At 43.0% G+C, this 24,473-nt stretch overlaps 1 protein-coding gene across 1 annotated transcript in view; it reads right to left on the bottom strand.

The window, feature by feature from the left end:
- ITIH5 (inter-alpha-trypsin inhibitor heavy chain 5) overlaps positions 1 to 1,571 on the bottom strand; it is a 78,834-nt gene extending 77,263 nt beyond the window's left edge. The window contains exon 1 of the mRNA XM_026478732.4: positions 1,371 to 1,571. Coding sequence (XP_026334517.1) covers positions 1,371 to 1,460 — 90 coding nt within the window. The 5' untranslated portion in view covers positions 1,461 to 1,571. The remainder of the gene's footprint in view (positions 1 to 1,370) is intronic.
- Between the last annotated feature and the right edge of the window lie 22,902 nt (positions 1,572 to 24,473).

The following is a 24,473-nucleotide window of genomic DNA, read 5'->3' as shown; positions in this document are numbered from 1 at the left end:
AACATGTCTACATTTATTGAGCACCCACTGTATACCAAGTCCTTGACCCAAACTAGCAGCTGGATCCTTTCAAGGATGCCCAAGAGGAGCTGTATTCCCTGCCATGACCACCCAGAAAGGAAGGAGAAGAGAAATCAAACAGCCTGTCTAGGCCACACAGCTGTAAAGGGCAAAGTAAAGACCAGTCTTTCTTTCTGGACCCAAAGCCAGCACTCCTCCCCCCCGCCCACTTCTCGGCCTCCTGGCATCTGTACTGGTTACTACTCCTGATGACCCTACAAGAGAAGGATCACTTTTTCATTGTGCAGAAAGCACATCCATGTGCAGAGTCAACAAGAGAGTCACCGTCTTCCAGATCTGCTCTTCAAACCAAGCTGCTGGAAAAGGGGAGGGAAAGTATGCCTACTTATCTCTTGCTCCCATCATGTGAAACATGCTTTAAGCTAAATGATTTTAAAATAATTTAAATGATACATGTGGAAACAGCACCAGGAGATGCACATAAGCACTGTCTGCTTTAACTGGGACACAGCCATTGATCCAAAAGGTCTTTACATTAATACTTTTGTCGATTCGTTTTACAGTTTTCAAAATCTTTTCTGTTCCTCAGACATGGCAATGAGATTTCATACTTGCAGGTTTTATCCACCTGTGAGGCTGAGCCTTTCAAAATACAAACTCTGGCAGATGCGCAAGATATTAACTCTGGTAAGTGAGCCTTTCCTTGGTTTTTGGTCCTCCCAAACCGTCAGACCACCTTTGAACTGCTAACCCACTGATAAGAACCTAATGGGAAAGTCGAGTTCCCCTGGTTTCCAGGTGGGGAAAGTGGAGGAGAGTATGCAACTTCTAGATTGTGCTTTTTCTCCAAAGAGCTAGGAACAACAGTAACAACACACCACCCCATACATGCATCTTAAAAAGTGGAGGAGAGTATGCAACTTCTAGATTGTGCTTTTTCTCCAAAGAGCTAGGAACAACAGTAACAACACACCACCCCATACATGCATCTTAAAAAAGAAACTGTGTAATTGGCTTGGGGCTCTCTCTCAAAACTGAACACCATCAACAACAGGAGCCAAGACTTGGTTCTGCAGGGCTTTCAAGTCCCAGACACAATTCTGCAGGAAAGTTCACCATCCAAACTCTCGCCAAGAGTGACCAATAGATGCGGAAGCTTGCGAGCAGAAAGTTGGGGAACGGAGAGGAGGGGGGACGATGTGACAGGAGATGGGGGTGATCCCTTCCTTCCTTGCGTCCAGGAGCCATTCAAGGGAATCTGTCCAACAGCCACGCGCCCGAAGAAGGCGGCGGGAAGGAATGGCACCCTGAGCCCGGGGCCATCTCTAGGTCCTCCCAAGTCTACTTACTTGCTCCGAAGTGTCATCCCGGATCCGCGCGTCTTCCAGAGACCCCGCGCAGAGCGGCAGCCCCAAGCACAGCCCCAGCAGCAGGAGCATGGCGGGGTCGAGAGCGCGGCGGTGGCACTGGGACGAGGCGGGATGCGCGCAAAGGACAGCTCCGGGGCTCCGCGGCCGCAGACGTGCTCCGCCCCGCCTCCCCGCCCCTCGCCCCCGCGCGCCCCGCCTCCAGCCCGCCCCGTGTCTACCCGGGTCCCAGTCGGGTCTCTACTGCCCCAGGGAGAAGCCCGGCAGGCCAGCCTCACGGGAGCCCAGCTCGCCCCGGGGTCTCCTCCGTGGCCCGCCCTTCAGCTCCGCCCTCCTCGCCCCATTTCCCTCAGTCGCCTTCTGCCGCCACCTTCAGGGCTTGGGACACCTGCCACCCGACCCCCAAATCTTTCTCTCCTGCAAGGTGTGAAATGCTTCTTCCAGGACTAGCTTAAATTCCTGTGGCAGGAGGACACAGGAGTAACCAGCCTGACCCTCAGTACACTGCCCAACCCCCTTACCTGCTCTCTATACCACCCCCCACCTGCTGTGTATACCGCCACATCCCCTCATCTGCTATCTACACTACCCCTTGCCTGGTGTATATACCAATACCCCCCCCCCATCTGTTCTATATACAATTCCCAACCTGCTATACATACCACCTGCCCTCACCTGCTATACATACCACCCCCCAGCTCTATATACTGCTCCCGCACCTGCTGCCCATACCACCACCTGCCCTCACCTGCTATATATACCACCACCACCACTCCCCACCTGCTAGCATAAAGCCAACATGAGACCTTCTTACTTCTGCCCAGAAAGCAGCACATGCCTCTTGGCATCCTGCACTGATGCTTAGAAGCCAAATCAAGGGACGCTAATTAGTAGTCTAATGCAGAAAGTACCAGCAATGTACTGGCCTAAGGGGGCAAAAGGAGAGGCTAGAACGGCACTGTGTAGCAGTATTTCTCAGGTTTGGGTTATTAATCATGACAATGAGTATCACTGTGTATGTTAGTTACAAACTACTGGTGATATTTCTGTTCTTCCCTAAGAATTACTATCTGCCGCCATCCACACGCGGGCTTTTACAACTTGCGCCATCTTTTTATCTGCTAGACACACGGTGTAGCTAGAGCCACTTGTATATTTCAACTTTCAAAAGCCAATCGCTTCGAAGACATTTTCTCTGTCTCTATAAAAACTACATCTAAACCCATGAGCTGAGTGATTGTGAGAGACTGGCAACAAACTTGATGGCCAAGAACAGGGAAATGGCGAACTCAATGCAACGTCCGTCCTCTGCAGTATTATGCAGCCATTAAATAAGAATCACAAGGTCCTTGGAAACAGGAAAAATGTTTACAGTGTAATCTAGAGGAAAAAATCAGATTACATAACCGTATCAACAGTATGATTATATCGGGGCGCCTGGGTAGCGCAGTCGTTAAAGCGTCTGCCTTCGGCTCAGGGCGTGATCCTGGCGTTCCAGGATCGAGCCCCTCATCAGGCTCCTCCGCTATGAGCCTGCTTCTTCCTCTCCCACTCCCCCTGCTTGTGTTCCCTCTCTCGCTGGCTGTCTCTCTGTCACATAAATAAATAAAATCTTAAAAAAAAAAACAAAAAAAACAGTATGATTATAATCAGGTAAAAATACAGGTGCATGGATATAAGAACTAGGGAAAAAGACATGAAAAATGAAAAGAATGGGGTGGTTAGTTTATGATGATATCTCTTCTTAAAATTTTTTATTTACTCTTACTGAAATGTTATTTGTCCAGCAAAGGCACTAGGAGAGGAAGGAGAAATAGGCTGCCCATTGTAAAGCGAAGGAAAGAAAATCATTGTCATTAGCAGTTAATCATTTCCAAGCCTAACCACTGGCTCACTGAAACACACAACCAACAAGAAGTGACAGTAGCAGGTCCGGTGAGGTTTTACAACGAAACCGCCGGTAAAGGAGAACTCTGAAACAGGTCAAAGGATTTTTATCTTTAGTTCTTCGACATAATCTAACCATGAGGTTGCCAATGTACCCCCTACCCAGGCTGACTCAGAAACTTGGCAGTATACGAATCATGTGCACACCCTCTCCTCATTTCTAACTAAGGAGGACAGTCCCCAGTCTTTTGGAATCAAAGCTTGTCTATTCCCCCCCAACCCCCTGAAAGAAATACCTACTTGTGAACTCAAAGTTGAATTGGAACAAAGCTGCGTTTTTTGAAAGGGGACAACAGCGACTATTATCTCAATCCCGGAACAGAATTGGGATCCTGTCTTTGTCTTCCCCTTCCTACTATTCTTCTCTGCGTCTCAACTCTCCTTTTGGCCTTATATCTGTTCTTTTTCCAGATCTCTCCCAACTGGTTTCTGCAGAGGTCCAATGTCAAGAAAAAGGAGTTTTCCTTTCTTCATCTTGTAGGACTCTCCATTCTGCTGTAGGCCATGGGGCTGGGGCTTATTATGTTCATTTTAAGGACAACTTTACCAATTGGATAAGAAATTCCTTGAGGGAAAACATCTCCCACAAGTTCTAGCACTGTGCTAAATATATGGTTAGCACTTAATGAACATTTGATGAAGGGAATTAGGAGACGGGAGGCCTGGGGGTGGGAGCCTGAGCTGGCTGTGCTGGGGACGAGGAGGGCTGGGCTACAGGCCCAACTTGGCCACTATTGAGCTACATGACTTGGGATAGTTTCCGAAATTCCCAGTATTTGCAAACTATAATAGCCTAGGTTTCTTTGTGACTTCTGAGCATCTGTAGGACTGAATAGAGATGGTCTTTAAAAACTAGGTAGGTGTAATAAAAATAAGACCCAGTGAAAGTTTTCCAAAATTGTTCACAAGCATTGGCAATGATGTATATTGGCCTTATAAATAAGGATGAAAAAAATTAACTGTCCCCCCCGAAAAAGGGGGGGTGTCCTTACACACATTTGTCTTTTGATGTCATGTTTCTCACTTCACCTCCAGAGGAGCTGGTTTTCCAGCTTGAGACTACTGAGCTCTTAGAAACTCAGAGCTCAAAGCTCAAACCTCAAAAGACTCTAAGGACATCTAGCCCACTCCGGATATTTCCACTGAGACACCTCACAGGGCTTGCCCAGCACCACACTCCATTAGAGACAAATCTCTGGCAAGGCCCCAGGTGTTCACTGACAGAATCTACTGTGGGGTTCAGCAGCAAGGGCTTCAGAGAGAGGGATGAAGAAGAGCTGCCTTGCCCAGGTCCGAGAGGCCCTCTGTGCCAGCTCTTGCTAGGAAATGGCTCCCCAAGTAACTGAAGGGTGGGCCAATGGTTCCAAAATTTTAGCGTCAGACTCATTAGAGTTCGGGGCTTTATCCTGCTCTCTCACTTGAGAATGCCAACCGATGGCAAAGCTAGCCAGGGCAGAGACTGAAGAGGAAAAGGAGGGTTGTTGTCCATTTGTTTTCTTTTCCTCTCCCTTGAATCTGCACCCTGAAGCCCCAGGTTCCTCTGTCTAACTGTTCTGAAATTCAGGCCCTCCCCAAGTCCTCTGGGCTCCCCCTTTGGTCCCTCCTTTGCCCCATGCTCCTTTTGGAGTGTCTATGAGGCCATTGTTCTAATCTGGGCCAGCTATTGCTTCCCTCTCTGGTCTCACCATTTTATCTAGTTATATGGCCTTGTGGATCTCTTGGACCCCTGACAACTTTGTATAATTGCTACAGTTTCTTACAACCTTGGGTTTTGTTGTTGTTGTTGTTGTTTGCTTTTTTCCTTAATCAAAAGGCCTAGGGAAGAAATGGGTTCCCTTCAACTTTGGCTCCGTATTTCTCAGGAGCCGGGGATATCTTGGGAGTCTAGTTACACCTCCTTTTTACCTATTTTACCAACCACTGAGTTTTATCCAGGGAGAAGATTTGCGAAAGTAGAAATAGAGAATGCAGTTTTCTAATTTCTTCTGATAATGATTTGCTGAATTTATCAACTAATCGCAAAGTGTAACACATATTTTATTTTAATATGGTTTCCTAAATAGCCTCTTGCTCTCTCTTGACTCTTGCTCTTCATGGATTCTTCTCTTTTCTGGAATGCCTCCCATTCGCTCCCCACCCAATCTTGCAAATGTCACTTCCTCCTCGGTTCTGATCAAGTAGGTAAGTGCTCTTCATACCTCTGACGGAGCCCTCGTCTCTGTGTTTACATGTCTTTCTCACTAAACCAAGACCCAATGAAGTGTTTTATTCATCTTGCTAGGCTTTGTCAGCATCCAGCATGTCATCCAAGGTTGGGAAATATTTATTGAATAAGGAAGACTCAGAACGGTATGCTTTCCATATTGTGCATTTCACTGAGAATTTGTATAACACCAGTCTGCGTGGCCAGTGACTGGATGCAAGACCACACACAGAGTATTGACCTCTCTGGAGGTAAATATTTTCAAAGAAAAACATAAAATTTACTCCTCAATTCCCAAAAACATTTTAGCCCACAATTATCCCTCTTTATTATTTATCTATATTTGTAAGAGTTATAAGAACTGGGGGAAAACAAGTGAAATTTAGACCCTCAATATAATATTCTATGAGATGTTCAATCTTCTCTTAGACTATCACATTCCTGATAGACTTGAATTCTACATGGTGAGGGCAGAGAGTTCTACTCCAACAAAATTCCCCACTCCTACCTCTATTTTTCTATCCCAGACACCCTTGCTCCTTCAAGGATCTCCGCTCAAAAAATCTGCTTTCAGAGACTGCTACAGTCTGTCACCAAACACACACACACACATAAGAAGCATCTCCCTCCCTTGAAAAATTTTAAGGTTTATATGTAGTAATATAATTTCAGTATTCCCAAGGTCATCAGAAGGCACAATTAGCACTAATTTTGCCTTATTTCCTCTTGCCAGTTCTTCACTGTTTGGTATTAGGTGTAGATGGCTGTCTTTATCTTCTGCATCTGCATTAATGTGTGACTCAAAGCTAGCAAACAGTTCTGGAGAAATATTGGTCAGCAGAACAATGCACTGTCCCTATAGAAGTGCCCGTTAAACAGTGGACAATCTCAGTGCAAAGTTAAGAATCATTTGTATTTTCTTTTGGAAGGATGCCTAGGGCAACAAGTGGTGTCCTAGTTTTCTGGGCTTTAACGTGGGACCACAGAAGACTTGGAACAGCGCCAAAGATCCACTGACGCTATCACGGAGATGGACATTCAGTTCAACCTGCCTCAGTGCCCCATATTACTGTCCTATCCTGCTTCTGTCTCTAACTCCGGGGCATGAAGACAGAGAAGCCAGCGAAACCTGCAGTCGATCTACAGGGTGTGTTTTCTCCCTGAAGACTTGCCAGATCCTTTCCAGACAGATGTTGGGAGATGTCCAGAGAACGTTCACTGAAAGCCACAGGTGTGTCTTTGGAAGGCTTCTGACTAAAACAAAACAGTGTTGGTTTTGTGGTTGATGCTGAGAGATATATCGTACTCCATGAATCAGACCTAACTACAGAGCTGTCATCAGGTTCTTTCGGCGGTGCTCGTAGGCTTGGTGCCTGCTGGCAAGCAAGCAAGCCTCCTGTCTATGTAACATACGCAGCAGGTTTGGATCTCACAGGTGCGGACTAGCCAAACAAAAATATGTGATCCTTTCTTCCTACATCTCATAGTTTTCCCATACTGCGTTCCCATTCCCCCATGGAGAACACTCTAATCTTGCCAATTCATGATAAACCATCAATATGGAGTTTTTTAAATTAAATTATTGTTTTCTTAGTCAATTTAGGTTCTCTGCTTTCTTACCTATCCATTGGATTGGTTCTAACGTCCATTAAGTCGTCAGGGAATGGAGTGGAGATACAAAGGAGGGGCCTCTGGTCCTTACCTGTGTTATGGACTGAATGTTCATATCCCCTCCAAATTAATATGTTGAAGCCCTAATCCCCAATGTGATGGTATTTGGAGGTGGAGCCTTCAGGAGGTAATTAGCATTAGATGAGGTCATGAGGGTGGGGTTCCCATGATGGGATTCATGTCCTTATAAGAAGAGCTGTGTAAGGACACAGTGAGAAGACCACCATCAACACGCTAAGAAGAGAATTCTCCTCAGGCACCGAATTGGCTAGCACTTTGATCTTAGATTTCCAGCCTTTAAAAATGTGGGAAATAAATGTTGTTCCGGCCACCCAGTCTGCAGTATTTTGTCATAGCAGCCTGCTGCTGACTAATACAGCCTATCCGTGCTGGCATGTGCATCATCCCAATTGGTTTAGGACCACATGTCTACCTCTGTGCTGGACTCTGCTCAGTGACTCAAGTGGCCATATGGCCTCCGGTTATAGGGTTTATCTCCATCTACCCCAAGTCCCCTCCTTCCATTCACAAGGCCCTGCCAGGTCTGCTGCCTTTGCCCACCATCTTCAGTTACCTAGGGAAACCCAGACGCTTCCCCTCCCCATTAGGACCTCCATTGGACTTATTGAAGAGTTCTTAGACATAACCCCAAAAGCACAATCCATACAAGAAAAAAATTAAATTGGACTTCACCAAACTCAAAACTTTGGCTTATTAAAATACCTCACTAAGAGGATGAAAATACAAACTACGGACTGTAAGAAAATATTTGCAAATCATTTATCTAACAAACCACTTGTCTAACTTATCTCATACCTTGACTATATAAAGAACTCTTCAAATTCAACTGTAAACAAACAATACTATTAGAAAATGGACAAAGGACATGAACAGACGTTCACAAAGAGGATATATGGAATGCAGATAAAAACATGAAAAGATGTTCGATATCTTCAGCTATCAGGGAAATGCAAATTAAGAACACAACAAAATATCACCACATACCTATTAGAAGCACTACAGTAATTAAAAAAAAAAACCTGACAATACCTTGGGGCGCCTGGGTGGCTCAGTCATGAAGCATCTGCCTTTGGCTCAGGTCATGATCCTAGGGTTCTGGGATCAAGCCCCACATCAGGCTCCCTGCTCAGCAGGAAGCCTGCTTCTTCCTCTCCCACTCCCCCTGCTTGTGTTCTCTCTCTCTTGCTGTCTCTCTCTGTCAAATAAATAAATAAAATCTTTTAAAAAATTGACAATATCAAATGCTAGAAAAGATGTAAAAAAAACTGGATATCTCAGAATTGAGGGTGGAAATGTAAAATGATACAGCCACTTTGGAAAATAATGTGGAAATGTCTTTTAGAAAAAACCAAACAAACATACATTTACCATACAGCCCACCCTTACACATTTATCCCAGAGAAATAAAAACACAAAACCTGTGCATGAATATTCATAGCAGCTTTATTTGTAAAGACCAAAAAACTGGAAACAATCTAAATGTGCTTCCAAGACTAAATGATTAAACAAGCTATGGTATGTTCACCCCTGTAGAATACTCCTTGGCAATAAAAAGGAACAAAGTACTGATACATCCAACATCCTGAATGGATGTCAAGGGCATTATGTTGAATGAAAAAAGCCAGTCCCAAAAGGTTGCATACTGTATGATTCCATTTATATGATGTTCTTGAAATAATAAACTTACAGAGGGATGCCTGGGTGGCTCAGTTGTTTAAGCGTCTGCCTGTGGCTCAGGTCATGATCCCGGGATCCTGGGATCGAGTCCCGCATTCAGGCTCCTTGCTCAGCAGGGAGCCTGCTTCTCCCTCTGCCTGTTACTCCCCCTGCTCTCCCTCTCCCTCTCCCTCTCTCTCTCTGACAAATAAATAAAATATTTTAAAAATATGGAAATTATTTACAACCATATGCCAGATGTACAGAAATAAAGAAGAGATTAGTGTCTGCCAGGGTTTAGGGATGTGAGGAGGGGCTGGAGGAGGGAGGGACTGGGTATAACTGCACAGTGGTAAGAGTCTGAGACCTCTGTATCTTAGCTGCGGTGGTGGTTGTTCCACGAATCTACACGTGTGATAAACTGCAGACAATTGAGCACATACATAAACATGTAAGACTGGTGAAATCTGTGTAAGTCTGTGAGGGACCAATGACTACGTCCCTGATTTTGATGTTGCACTGTAGTTATATGAGATCTTTCCAGTGAGGAAACTGAATGAAGGGTACATGGATAGAATGTGTTATGTCTACAACTTCCTGTGTATCTATAGTCATCTCAAAATAAAAGTTAGAAAATAAAGTTTACTATACTTCATGTTCTTGTGAAAAATGGGGCTCTTGGTGGAGAATGGGGCAGGGAGAGGTGGGAAGGGCCTTTTCCTGCTATTTTTCCAGTAACTCTGTGTGTGTGTGTGTGTGTGTGTGTCACATGCACATGGGTGGCCATCTTCTACCTTCTCTATACCATAGTTACCACTTTTATTTTGATCTGTGTAATCAAAAATAGAAAAGAAAGTCATCACATCTTGGTTTATTCTATCAACTAGACATGACATAGAGGGAACTGCTGACCAACGAAATCCTACCATACACATTCATTTCTCAGCTCTGCCACTGGTTATATAAAATAGAGCATCTTTTAAAAAAATATTGCCATGGTTTCACCACCATTTAAATGAAAAAACAGTACATGCCCCCTTCTATCATAAGTCCTGCTAAGATAACTTTATAAACACAAGAGGGAAATCCAACTTGCTTCTCTCAATACAACCATATGCCAACATTGTGCTAAGTGTTGTGTATGACGTATCTTATTTTCTTCTCAGGACAATCTCCAACACAGATAAAAATATGAATTCATGAAGGTGAAGTAATTTCTTCAGGTGTTGAAAATGACAGAGCTGGAATTTAATAAATCCATGAATGTGTGAACTTCAAAACAGCTACATGGCTGCCCAAAGAAAATGAAAACATGAAATGAAAAAGATGAGCACCCAATGTTTATTGTAGTGTAATTACAATAACCAAGATATAGAAGCAGCCCAAGTTTCCATTGAGAAACAAAGAAGATGTACTATACACACACACACACACACACACACACACACATACACACACATACACACTGGAACAGTACTCAACCATAAAAAAGGATGATATCTTGCCATTGGCAACAACATGGATGGACCTAGAGGGTATTATGCTAAGTGAAATAAGTCAGACAGAAAAAAACAAACACCATATGATTTCACTTATATGTGGAATCTAAAAAATAAAACACACCAATACACTAACAAACAAAAAACAGAATCAGGTCCATAAATACAGAGAACAAACTCAGTTGCCAGAGGGGTGGGGGGTGAGAGGATGGGCAAAATGGGTGAAAGGGAGTGGGCGATATAAGGTTCCAGTTATGGAATGAATATGTCACTGGAATAAAAGGTCAGCATATAGGGAATATAGTCGGTGGTACTGTAATAGCATTGCACGGTGACAGATGGTAGCTACACTCGTGGTGAGCACAGCATAACATACAGACTTGCTGAGTCACTATGTTGTCCACCTGAAACCAACTTAACACTGTGTGTCAGCTACACTTAAATAAAAAATAAATAAATTCAAAACCCCAGCTATATAGCTTATATTTTCTCATAAGGCTGCTGTATTTTATTGAACATTTAGTCTCTGCCATATTCTATTTTAAATTTTGTAAGTCACTAAATATAGCATAGAAAATGCCACTGACTATGTAATTTAACCTGGTAATGGAGTTTCTTTTTATTTTTATATTGCCATGGTTTTGCCACTTTTTCGAGAGGAATACCAATAATGCTCCCCTTATACCAAGAATCTTAAGATAATTTTGTAACAACAGTGAAATCATTTTCTATACTGTATTTGTACAATGCGTAAATGATGTATTTATCGGTGGCAGATGCCAAAAGAGACCACCTGTATGAGTCTCATATAGTTGCTGTAACAAATGGCCACAAATTTAGTGGCTTAAAACAAAACAAATGTATTCCATTACAGTTCTGAAGGTCTGAAGTCTAAAACTGGGTTGGCAGGGTGGTGTTCTTTCTAGACGCCCTGGGGAAGAATAGTTCCTTGCCTTTTCCAGCTTCTAGAAGCCATCTACTTTGGCTCGTGGTCCCACTTCACCGCAACCTCTGCTTCCATCAACATATCTCTCTGAGCCTGCCCCTTCTGTCCCCTTCCTTCTCTTGTAGGGACTCTCACGATTACATTGGACCCTCCCAGATAATTCAGGATCATTTCCTCATCTCGAGATCCTCAAATGTAATCACAATGGCAAAATCCCTTTTGCCCTGTAAGGTAACCTATTCACAGGATCTGGAGATTAGTAGGACATGTAGATCTTCGTTATCCAACCTACCAAACCTTCAGAACATTTACTTTGTATTCTGCCCTAAGCCTGCGCGTTGCAGTCCTGAGGAGAGAAGAGAAGTATCTTCTACAAGAATTCTCTTTGGTGAATTCCCAAAGATCAAGGACAAAATGATAGGTCCTACCACATTGCAAAATGAGCACTGCACTCAGTGAGTGTCCCCAAACCAGTTTTGTGCCTCTTCACCCATCACCCTCCTCAAGGCTGGATGCGGAAAGGCTGAGGTAAGGAATCCCTTTGGAGAGGGATGTTTGGTGTCTCCCCTCCCCAAGAGGCTGGCTGAAGCCATCATGAGGGGTGAAGGCAACCTAAGAAATGAACAGCACATTGCCCAGGATGCTTGTGTGTCCATTCACAGCTGGCATGAGGTCACTTGGTTTCCACAGAAGAGGACTTTATAGAGATGCTAAGCTGATCCCAACAGAGGGCAGTAGACAGCAAAAAGCCAGACGCTGAAGGAGGCACTCTCAGCAGCTGTAGGGCAGACATGGCAACTGCCAAGAGATTTGCAGCTGGAGATTTCCCCACTGGCGAAGGTCCTGAGAGGCTGTAGTAGTCAGGATTCTCCAGAAAAACAGGACTAACAAGATGTGTACATATAGGAAACAGATTTATTTTAAGGAATTGGCTCACACAATTGTGGAGGCTTGGGGAGTCCAAAATCTGTGGGGTGAGACTCAGAGACAAGTTGCAGTTGGAGTCCAAAGCCATACTACTGGAGAATTCCCTCTTATTTGGGGGAGGTCAGCCTGTGTCTACTAAGGCCTTCCACTGACTGAATGAGGTCCACCCACAGTAATAAGAGCCGTTAACCTTATCCAAAGTCCACCTATTTAAACGTTGATCTCAACCAAAAGACATCCTCACAGAAACGTCCAGAATAATGTTTGACCAAATACCTGGGCACCATGGCCCAGCCAAGCTGACACATAAGGTTAACCATTACAGCACCTGTGCTGGGTCATAGCTGCATCTGTCCTGGCCCTTACCTCGCATCTCCCTCCCTGTATATCCTAGAGGATATTCCCGATGAGAGGACAAGGACCAAGGAAAAGGACCAATTTAGGGAAAGAGAGGCGAGCCATCCACCCCCATGGAGGGCTTCGAGCCTAATGCAAGACTAAGCAGTAACCCAGGGACTTTGGGAGCTCCCAACACTTACTTATGAATTCTGTGTTCAGCTTCTTCGCCCTCACTAGAAGGGTGGTTGGACCACACTGTAAATGCGCTAAATACCACCAAATCATTCACTTTAAAATGCTTAATTTTATGTTCTGTTAATCTCACCTAAATTTAAAGCAAATTACATTTACAAAAACAAAAACAAAACCCAGCCTTCTCATACTCCGATAGCACTAATACAATGAATTGACATTTAGGGGAACTTGGAACTACAAATCTCCAACAAGTACAAGTATGGTGGGATGAAAATGTAGAGAAAGTAAGGAAATAATGGAAATGTCTTTTTCTGTGAAAAGTGGTCATCATGGGTACTCATGCTAGTCTTTCTTTTACTTACGTTTTGAAATTTTCCGTAAGAATTTTTTGTATACATAATTATGTATTTTAATTTTATCTTTTTATATTTATTTTTTTATTTTAATTCCAGTATAGTTAGCATGCAGTGTTATACTAGTTACAGGTGTACAATACAGTGACTTAGCAAATCTATACGTGACTCGGTGCTCATCATGAATAAGTGTCCCCTTGATAAGTGTATGCTAAGTGCACTCTTGATCCCCATCACTTATTTCACCCATCCCCCCCCAACCGTCCCTCTGGGCACCATCAGTTTGTTCCCTATAGTTAAGAGTCTGTTTCCTGGTTTGTCTCTCTTTCTCCTTTGTTCATCTGTTTTGTTTCTTAAACTCCACATAGGAGTGAAATCATATGGTGTTTGCCTTTCTCTGACTTATTCTGCTTAGCGTAATACACTCTAGCTCCATCATGTTGTTGCATCAAGTCTTGCATCTTGTAAATGGCAAGATTTCATTGTTTTTCATGGCTGAATAATATATACCACATCTTCTTTATCCATTCCACAGTCGATGGACACTTGGGCTGCTTCCATAATTTAGCTAATGGAAGTAATGTTACAAAAGAAACATAGGAGTGCATGTATCCTTTTGAATCAATGTTTTCGTATTCTTTGGGTAAATACCCAGTAGTGCAATTAACTGGATCATAGGGTAGTTCTATTTTTAACTCTTTGAGAAACCTCCACACTGTTTTTCCACAGTGGCTACAACATTTTGCATTCCCACAGAGTCCATAAGGTTCCCTTCTTCCACATTCTTACCAACATCTGCTGTTCCTTGTGGTTTTGATTTAAGACATTCTGACAGGGGTGAGGCGGTATCTCATGGAAGTTCTGATTTGTATGTCCCTGATGATGAGTGATGTTGAGCGTCTTTTCATGTGTCTGCTGTGCTCCGGGATGTCTTCTTTGGAGGAATGTCTATTCCCGTCTTCTGACTATTTTTTATTTAGATTATTTGGTTTTTATGGTGTTGAGTTGTTTAAGTTCTTTATATATTTTGGATACTAACCTTTTATTAGATATGTCATTTTAAGTATCTTTTCCGTTCAGTAGGTTGTCTTTTAATTATGTTGTTTCTTTTGCTGTGCAGAAGCTTTTTTGTTTTGATGTAGTCCCAATAGTTTACTTTTGTTTTTGCTTCCCTTGCCTCAGGAGACATCGAGAAAGATGCTGCTATGGCCAATGTCAGACAAATGACCGCTTGTGCTCTCTTCTAGGATTTTTACAGTTTCAGGTCTCACATTTATGTCTTTCATCCATTTTGAGTTTATTTTTGTGTATGGTGTAACAAAATAGCCCAGTTTCATTCTTTTGCTTGTAGCTGTCCAGTTTTGCATAATAAGAATTTTTTTTAAAAGAAAACCTTGATTCCACTGGACAGGATGTGCTTGGCTGCATGTAATAGAATACCTAATGAACAGTGGCCAACTTCATAATGATATCTATTGTTCACTTCACAGGAATTCCAAACAAAAGGTTGCCACCATTGATTCAATTCTCCCATCCAATATCCACATTCTTTTTTTTTTTTTTTTTGAGAGAGAGTGAACAAAATCGGGGGCTGAGGGTGGTGCAGAGGGAGAGGGAAAGAGAGAATCCCAAGCAGACTCCCTCCTAAGTGTGGAACCCGCCGTGGGGCTTGATTTCACAACCCTGAGATCATGACCTGAGCCAAAATCATGAGTCAGATGCTTAACCAACTGAGCCACCCAGGCGCCCCCAATACTCACATTCTTTTTATCTTCCTGCTTTGTGTTGACTTTTCATACTCTTCCTTGTCACCTCAGGGTCTCAAGAAGATTGGTGTAACTGAAGGTGCTATAACATGTTTAAGACAGGAAAGAGAGAAGAGACAATCTCCAACCATGTCGGTCCTTTTTGTCGGGAAAGCAAACACTTTCTCAGAAGCCATCCAGCCAACTTCCCCTATGTCTAATCTGTTAGAACTGGATCACAAGGCCATTCCCAGCTGCAAACGGGATGGGAAGTCCAACAGATGGTAAAGCAGCGTCAAACCGTCATAATACATATTAACCAATCATGATTCATCACCTTCTTGGCCAGGTCTTATTGGCCAGGAAGAAAGAGAAATGACTGTTGAGTAAGGAGCCAAGTGGGTCTACCTAGCTGCCTGGTGCCTAGTGAATAAACTAGCAGGGCATCCACGGGCCTGCAAGATCATCTAGGTGCCTATTCTCTTCCCAGGCATGCTTTATTGCAGTTTCCATGCTTCATTCACTCCAGCCTTCTCTAGATCCCACGGACATGTCCATGTGGCCCTGTTTTTGAGTCTTTGTTCAGGCTGATAGTTGGTTGAGAATGCTTCCCCCATGCTCCCACCCACTGAACCCCTTGACATTTGGGGAAGCTCTACTTAAAAACTACTTTCCCCTTCCAGATTATCAGAGTCACTAGCATCATTCTCTGTGTTTCTTCATGGTTTAGTTATTTGTGTGATCTCACCTCGTCTATGAAATTCCTAGATTCTGCAAGGCAGAAACCTTGCCTTCCACATTCTCATAGCCTTCTGATTCATCCACAGTGACCGGCACTGTGTCTTATACCCAATACTTCTTTGTCCAATTGAACCCTACAGTGAGATCCTTTGTAAACTGGAGAATCAGTTTATAATAATTACAATGAGGACCAGCACTTGTATAGCACTATATTCCAGGCAATATTTGAAATGCTTTACAAAGACTGACCCTTCACAATAACTCTGTGAGGCAGCTATTATTATTCCCCTTTTACAGATAAGCAAACCAAGGCAAAGAGAGGTTAAGTAACCTTCCCAAGGTTACAGCTAATAAGTGATAGAAACTAAGGGTACACATTTGGGCTGTTTGGCCCTAAAGTCTATGCTCTTAACCCCTCTTCTATACTGCATAAAAAGTCTAACAACATGACTGTATATAGAAAATATTCAGTGAATACTGGTTGGTTGACTGGCTGATTAGTTTATTATAAATAATTATCCACATCTTTTGTTTTGTGAGCAAAGTTTTTGAATAGGGCGCCTGGGTGGCACAGCGGTTGGGCGTCTGCCTTCGGCTCAGGGCGTGGTCCCGGCGTTATAGGGTCGAGCCCCACATCAGGCTCTTCCGCTGTGAGCCTGCTGCTTCCTCTCCTACTCCCCCTGCTTGTGTTCCCTCTCTCGCTGGCTGTCTCTATCTCTGTCAAATAAATAAATAAAATCTTTTAAAAAAAAAAAGTTCTTGAATAATACCTGTAAGTGAATCACTACTGCATATTCATTACGCACGTGTATTGTAGTTCAGATCAATAGTTTTACTATATGACTACTTAAATACGTTTTTGGAAAGGAACACTACGTAATTGGCTCTAGTGATATTAGGCGTATGCTTATTTATTGACACTACAATATATACAATATAGCCCTGTATTATGTTATTCTCGAATGACATAGTAGTTCATATCCACCAACTGCCTGGTCAATATTTATGTTCAAGTTTGTCCCCTACTTTGTACGAGGTCCTTTGATCAGCTCAAAATAGGTGAGCACTTTACGCCATCTAGTGGGAACACATTTTGAAAAACATTTCCAGTGAGCTACTTAGCTACGAAAATGGTATACTGTTAACATCCAAAAGCCGCAGATAGACTTACAGATCACGATAAAAACAGAAACTTCGAATAAAACTAGAATCTTTGCTCCAATTAGCAGCAGCTGTAAAATCATTCTCCCAGACTCTTCCAGATTGCCACCCTCCTTTTCTGGATTCTGCATGGCAGCCGCCTACTAAAAACACTCCGATGTTTCCTAGAAGGGACCATTCTCCCTATCAGTTGACCCCAAAGATATTTTTCTTCACAATATGATGAAAGGGCTCCTGGGAAAGTCACTGTTGTGTCTGGTGCCCAGAGGAGAGGGGTGCAGGGTCTGGTGAAGGTGCAAATTCGTGACTTCAGTAACCCTTCGTCAGCTGGTCACCTTTGCTATCTAGGCAAATGTCATTTGAATGTGCTATTCCCTGTTTGATGGGGAGTTCAAGCCTCTCCCCCTCACCAAGATTTCCACAAATTCTGGAGCTAACTCCTACGGTAACATCTATTTTTATTCCCACTGAGCTCCTAACCTCTGGTAGCAGACATTATTCTACACGAAAACCTAGCTTCCTTCTATTTCCAGGCATAGTGAAAGATCGTAATTCCCTGTCCCCATGAAATTAAGCATGGCCATGTATGTGCCTTGCTCTGGCCAGTCAATATGAATGGAAATGACATGTGTCACCTCCAGGCAGAAACATATAAACAAGGTACTCCTCATTTTTCCATCCTCCCTACCATGGCTTTCTCAGCCTGAGCCTCTGAGTGAGGGCAACAGAGTGCAGAACCCTCTGTCCACCTACAATGGACGGACAGCAAATATGTTCAAAGTCTGTTGTTTTAAGCCACTGGGATTTGGAGATTGTTTGTTACCTAAACATAGCCTTAAAAAAATAAAATAAAATAAAATAAACATAGCCTAGTATTGACTAATGTCTTTTGCTCTCGCTCGAATTCTCTCTCTCTCTCTCTCTCTCCACCCCTTCACCCTCCTTCTCTTATGCACTGCTCTATCCATGGACTATGCCTCCTCTTTTTTTTAATTCTCCAAAATACCACTTTTGAAACCTTCCATGAAGATAGGAAACATTTTTAAGTTAAGCATTATACATTCTGGATCTTAAAGATTCTTTGTCCACATTCTCATCACACTCCTTTTTCTCTTCTCTCCCCAACTCCTGGTACACACAAAGCATGTTAGCAACTCCTTTGTCTTGCCCCTTCTAAACCACTTGTTCTCAACTCTGTCAGATCCAATACCCTGTTTCTTATAATAAAAATTTTAACACTCCCTTTAAAACCTTGAAATAAAATTCATAGATAATTAGCCTACCTACACACATAATTTTTAAACTTCAATATAAACACAATATAAAGGAGAAAATAATCTATAATAAAATCTGATTTTCGATAGGCACCTGCTTAGGTGTAACTACATGAGATGTTATGAAGGAGTCAGATGCTTACACATGTACAGATCACTGTGACTTTGACAGCACAAATTCAGACTGATAAAGATATGCGATGCTAGTAATGCAGACTCCATAAGCAGCATTGCCAGCGGCGACATTATTTTCCAAAATGGTGAAAACTTCTTGGTTCAAAGCACAATTATACCTTAATTCACACAGCAGTTGCACTTCCACAAATTTGATGTGTATTACAATATTTGAAAAATATGTGATATAAAATTACATTGTAGGACCAAACAATTTTAAACATAAATTTTCACTTACACAATGTCAGGAGGGCATTCAAATGTCCTGTGATCCTCAAGACAACGATTTCTTATTAGGCTTTGTCCTGTGCATAGCAAGACATCTAGCGTTCCTGACCTCATCCAGCAAATACTACTAGCAGCACCTTTCAATTATTAGGACATCCAAAAAATATCCCCATATATTCCCAAAATGACCCCTAGTGGCAGTTCACTTCACAGTTCTAAAACATTACAAAGGGGATTTCATTTTTACCATAAAGTAAGATACTGTGTGTATACATGTGTTTGTTTTTATTTCCGTATTTACACACACACTTACACACACACACACACACACACACACACATACACAGAGGTAGTTCTCACTTTGTATTGTGAGACCGTAAACACAATCATAGAGGTTGATACAGTGCAAACCAATCTTAATAATCAATAGGAAAAATTATAATTATTCCTTGACCTTTAAATGTTTTTATCAAGACATTAAAAATTCTGCCTAGGGACGCCTTGGTGGCTCAGTCAGTTAAGCATCTGCCTTCAGCTCAGGTCCTGTTTCCAGGATCCTGGGATCAAGTCCCATGTTGGGCTCCTTGCTCAGCAGGGAGCCTGCTTCTCTCTCTGCCTGCTGCTCCCCCTGCTTGTGTTCTCTTTCACTTTCTAACAAATTGTAAAATTTTTTTAAAAAATCAAAAAAAAATTTTAAAAACCCTTAAAAAATTAAAAATAAAACAAAAATAAAGATTCTGCCTAAGAATTATACTATGCAGTTATACATGCATAGGAAATTAATAAATACTATAATTTGTATTTATTTAATACACCATAAGTTCAAACATGGGAAATACTGGGAATGAAAGTGTTTCGTTTTTTGGTTAAAAACTTATCAGCGGGGGTGCCTGGGTGGCTCAGTGGTTAAGTGTCTGCCTTGGGCTTGGGGCATGATCCCAGAGTCCTGGGATCGAGCCCCGCATCAGGCTCCTCTGCTGGGAGCCTGCTTCCTCCTCTCCCACTCCCCCGCTTGTGTTCCCTCTCTCACTGGCTGTCTCTCTCTCTGTAATAAATAAATAAAATCTTAAAAAACAAACAAACAAAAAACCCTTACCAGCAGTAGTTTGAAGGGCACTGGCCTCCTTCTGCCCACTGGACAACTTAGGATATGAAGGGAGCCTCTTCTCTACACCTCCGGAACTGTCCACCCCGGTCTAAGTTTGGATCCTTCCAAACTCCTTTCCTCTGTGCTGTCCCTGTCGCCAGTGCTCCAAGCGTGCCTTCCAATGTGTTTCCTCGTGGCGTCGCTTTCTCTGAGACATTCTTTTCATTACAACCACTTCCCCCAAGGATGCCAATAAATTTGCCTTCACAGATTTTCCCGGCCACGCCTCCAGGGTCTTGAGGAGCAGCGGCGGCAACATTTCCCAGGCCCCTTCTTCCCTAACACCGTCGGTGCTCACATTCAAATTCCTTTCCTTGTCAGCACCTCCCGGGCCACGGGCTCTTTCACGCAGCCATTTTGTACAATGTCACGTGGGCCGGTCACGTGGAGCCGATGACACTGCACACGCACCTGCTCTGCAGTCTGTGGGAAGCAAATAACCGCAGAGGCCAATCCGGAAAGCGCGAAGGCCGTGACGTCATTGGTAGTTCATCCTGATGCATTTGTTATTTAGGCGCTGATTGGCGGACTGAAGGGCTGGCAGCGAAGGCCTTGGCACAACTACTCCGACGGATGTATTGCGATGTACTGAGATGTGAAGTAGGTTTGTTGAGGGCCGGTGTTATTTCACTAAACCACAGTAACTGAAATCCAGGCATATCAGAACCACGCAAAGCAAGGGTTCCCTGTAATGTAATATTGCTGTATGCGTCATTCATTTTCTGGAGAGAAAGTACACCGCTCCCTTAGGGACGGAAGCTACAATAAGCTGGGATTTGTAGTTTCCTCTCTTCCCCTCTTTCTGTACCAATACAAGAATATTCAAGGAGCTGACTGTGTGGACAGATGAATTGACAAACTTGTATCCACCTAAAAGACATAAAACTATAGTAAATTGCTTTATATAGATAGGATCCCACATAAAAAGTAAGGCCATACATGTAAATACAGGTCTTACAAGGGATTTTGCTTGTTTGCTAGAACTTGAAGAGTGCCATAGACCACACTGACCCCAAATACTTCTTTTTGGGGGGCACCTGGGTGGCACGGTCAGTTAAAGCCTCAGACTCCCGGTTTCAGCTCAGGTCTGATCTCGGGGTTGTAAGATACAGCCCCTCTTGGGGCCCCACACGCAGCAGGAATCTGCTTGAGTTTCTCTCCCTCTCCCTTTACCCCTCTCTCCCCTTGCTTGCTCTCTCTCAAATAAATTAATCTTTAAAAAAAAAAACCTTCTTTTTTGGTCTGCATTTTTATACCGCCTAATTTACTGGTCTCAAATGGGCTGTCCTCCAGATGAAGCAAGAAAGAAGCTGGATGGGAGGAGGGTAGGTGCTCTGAGACAAGTGAGAAGTGGAAGTCTTTTTTAGCTTTTCCGTTGAATGATGGAAACTTGTAGTCCCTTCCAGTTCATCTTCCCACAGTTTACCCTCCTGAGGCAGGAATCCCTTCTATTCTCTTCCTAAAATCTGATCTTGCAGCCTCTGTTTAGAGTTTAGACACTTTCATGACAGACATAGCATTAATAATAGTAATAATAATAGTAATTTTTATGATAATAATTATTATTGTAGCAGTTACTATTTAATAAGAACTTGCTATGTACCAGTTATTATAAAGATCTCTACATGTACCATTTCAATTAGTCTTCATAATAGCCTCCATTAGGCAGTCATTTCCATTTGTTAATTGGGAATCTCTGAAACTCCCTTCCTTTATATCATCTCCTACCACCCATTATTCCTTTCAGTGGATTAAAGATGACCCCAAATGCTTCACCACTCTTCTAATCAGAGATGGACTGTATTTGCCCTCCTTTGAATTTGGAGAGACCAGAGGTTGGATTTACCCAGGAGAATGTAACAGAGTGTCACTGTGTAACTTCCAAGGATGGTTCTATACCTTCCATTTTGGACACTTGGAATGCTCCTCTGGGAACCCAGCTGCTAGGCAGGGAGAAGCCGAACTCATATGGGGAGGCCACATAGGGGAAAACTGAGATGTTCTGGCCAACAGCCTAGGCTGAACTCCCAGCCAGCAGCTGGCACCAACACCAGCTGTGTAATGAGCCGTGTTGGATGTCATAATCCGGCTAAGCCTCCAGTAGACCTCAGGCACAGCCAACACCACATGGAGCAGAAGAACCACCCATCTGAACTCAGTCAACCCACAGATTCAGGAAAAATATTAAACTGCTCTTTTAAGACATTCCATGGGATGCCTGGGTGGCTCAGTTAGTTAAGTGTCCAGTTCTTGGTTTCTGCTCAGGTCATGATCTCAGGGTCATGAGATTGAGCCCCCGTGTTCGGGGGGGGGTCTGTGCTCATCGGGGAGTCTGCTTGAGAATCTCTCTCTCCTCTCCCTCTGCCCCTCCCCCCCACTCGTCCCCCCCCCCCTTATTTAAGATTTAAATAAAATCTTTTTTAAAAAAACTGTAACATTCCATATGCTGTTCTCTGGAAATATGGTGATTTAGCCCATCTCCACAGGACCAGTTTGGCCCAGTTTACCACCAATGGAACCTCGTCCTGGCCTAACGAATCCTGCCAAATTGCACCTCAAAGAAAAGTGCTGGCAGGCTCTCAACATTCATGGTGTTAGTTCCAGAATGGCCTGGTTTTACCCAGTGAACCTCGCCCTGCTCACAGCCTCCTCATACAGTGTTGATCTTGCTCATTCTTCTACCACGGAGATGGGCTGCCTGCCCAGCCACTTCCAGCTTGTGATTTCCTGGATTCTACCTTCTTTTGTCTGTTCTGGCATGGAGTCCCCACAGAGTGATCACCTCATAATGAACCTCCTCTTTAGCCAAGAGTTCTCATACTTGGATAGTTGTCATATCCATCCCGTGTTCTCCTTGTTGAACAGCCTTTTTCTTGAGCCGTGTATTTACATTATGTCCTCATATGGTTGTTTTTAAATCCCTACCTCTCCTAACTACCCTCATGGTTTACCTCTATTTGATTAAGGTCCTGCATGATACTTTGTTCAGAATTGGATGCAGGATTCCAGGTGTAGTCTACATTGGAGAATGCACTCAGGCAATACAAGGAGTGCTTTTAGAATTTATTTTTGCCTATAAAGATGCCTTTGAATTCTCAATCTGTCTTCCAAAACATTAGGCATCCTTCCCAACTACCTGTCATCTGAAATTTTGTTCAGCGTTTAGTTCAAGTGTATTGTGAGTATATTTTATTTTGAACAGGTTCCATGAATTTTAGGACCCTGTTTCTCACCACTAAATTCATTCCTTCAAGTTAACATCAATCTGTTCATCAAAGCTTTTGTGCTTGGATTTGTTCAAACAACTGGTTCTATAATTAACCAGTTGAAAAATCATTCTATTTTCATTTTCCCCTTCAACCATGATAAGCACATTAAAATCCATCTGTGCTTCTAACAAATCTGGGGCTCCAGTTTGGAAACCCCAGGGTAAAAAGAAGTAAAATGTGTTCAACTTGACATTAATCAAGCAGTATATAATCGCTGATCCTTTAGGCAGTAAATGGCTCTTTGCCATTCACAAACTCAAAAATCCAGGGGGAGAATTGACTATGACGTCTGGACAGTGTTCATGGATTGTGTGTGTTACCAGTTCCCAACTCCGCTGACAAATTAGGTTGCCTCTCAATGCCTGACCTTGGACTCAAGCCAACATCAGCATGCCCCTGAAGATGCTTCTGTTTCTCCTGCTTCCTGACCCTTCAGCATGTTTTTACAGTATTCTCTCAGCTTACCTTCGCTTTCAAGCTTCTCTCCTGCTTCCTGTGCACTCACCCCCCCCCCCCAGGATTTCAGTGCCCAGGCTGTCCCCTGCTCTCTGTGGTCCATTGACCCTCCAGTTCCACACTGATTCCTCATCACCCAGTGAATCTCCCACTATATTCCTGTCCCTCATCTAATGAGCCTTAGTTGTCAAAGCCCTTTCACATAGACATAATATTTTTTTGCCAAATAAAGTCAACTTCAAGCTCCCCCACCCCTAATTTCTAGAATCTAAATTTTTCATTTTTGGAAGAAAATTGAAGCAACCTAATAGTACGAATTTACAAACTCTTTTAACCTAGAACTTCTTTAAATTCCCTGGAGTGTCATTAGTCTGGGCCTAGAAACTATTCATTTGAATTGCTTCGGTGCAGTCTTCTTATCCACATTTCTCTTGGATTTATCACCCCTTGTCCATTGCTTGTGCTACTCTTTCCAGGCTGGTGGTCACATTCCAAGGAAAAACCAAGCTAAACAAACTACTCATTAACATGACCGCCTCTTTTCCTGGTTGTAGACCTACTGTTTTCTTAATTTTCCCACTTGTTCCAAATGTAGTTTGGAAAGTGAGTTTAGGTGTGCGTATCTCTCACGAGTCTCAACTTCTTCCCTCTTTTAGACTTCCCAGCACTGCTTTCACAAGGGAGTGCCCCTCTTGATTATGATTTCTTCATTCCACTTCTTATCCCATGTCCCTTTCAACTTCATCTCAGTAGAAGGAGAGGGAAGAGTGGGAGTGAGGGAAAGGATAAAGGTGGACAGCCCTTGATAAAAAGCTAAGAAGGACTGCCTTTCTCCTTAGCTATGTTCATTCTATTAAAATACCCTTAAGATACCCCGAGAAGACAAGAGAAGTAACATGAAGTGAAAAAAGCACGTTGTACTTATCTGAAGATCAGAATTCCCTGGATTGGCTTTGCTTTAATACTGCTGCTGCCGCTGCTGCTAATAATAATAATAATAATAATAATAATAATAATAACAACAACTGAGCAATTAACATGTTCCAGGCACTGTTCTAAGTCCTTTACAGGTGCTCGTTTGTGAGTACTATTTATTATCCCTCCTTTTTCAGGTGAGGACAGCAAGGCACGCA

This window comes from Ursus arctos, unplaced genomic scaffold (assembly GCF_023065955.2).
Source record: "Ursus arctos isolate Adak ecotype North America unplaced genomic scaffold, UrsArc2.0 scaffold_30, whole genome shotgun sequence".
NCBI lineage: Eukaryota > Metazoa > Chordata > Mammalia > Carnivora > Ursidae > Ursus > Ursus arctos.
This window is presented reverse-complemented; position numbering and strand designations above follow the sequence as displayed.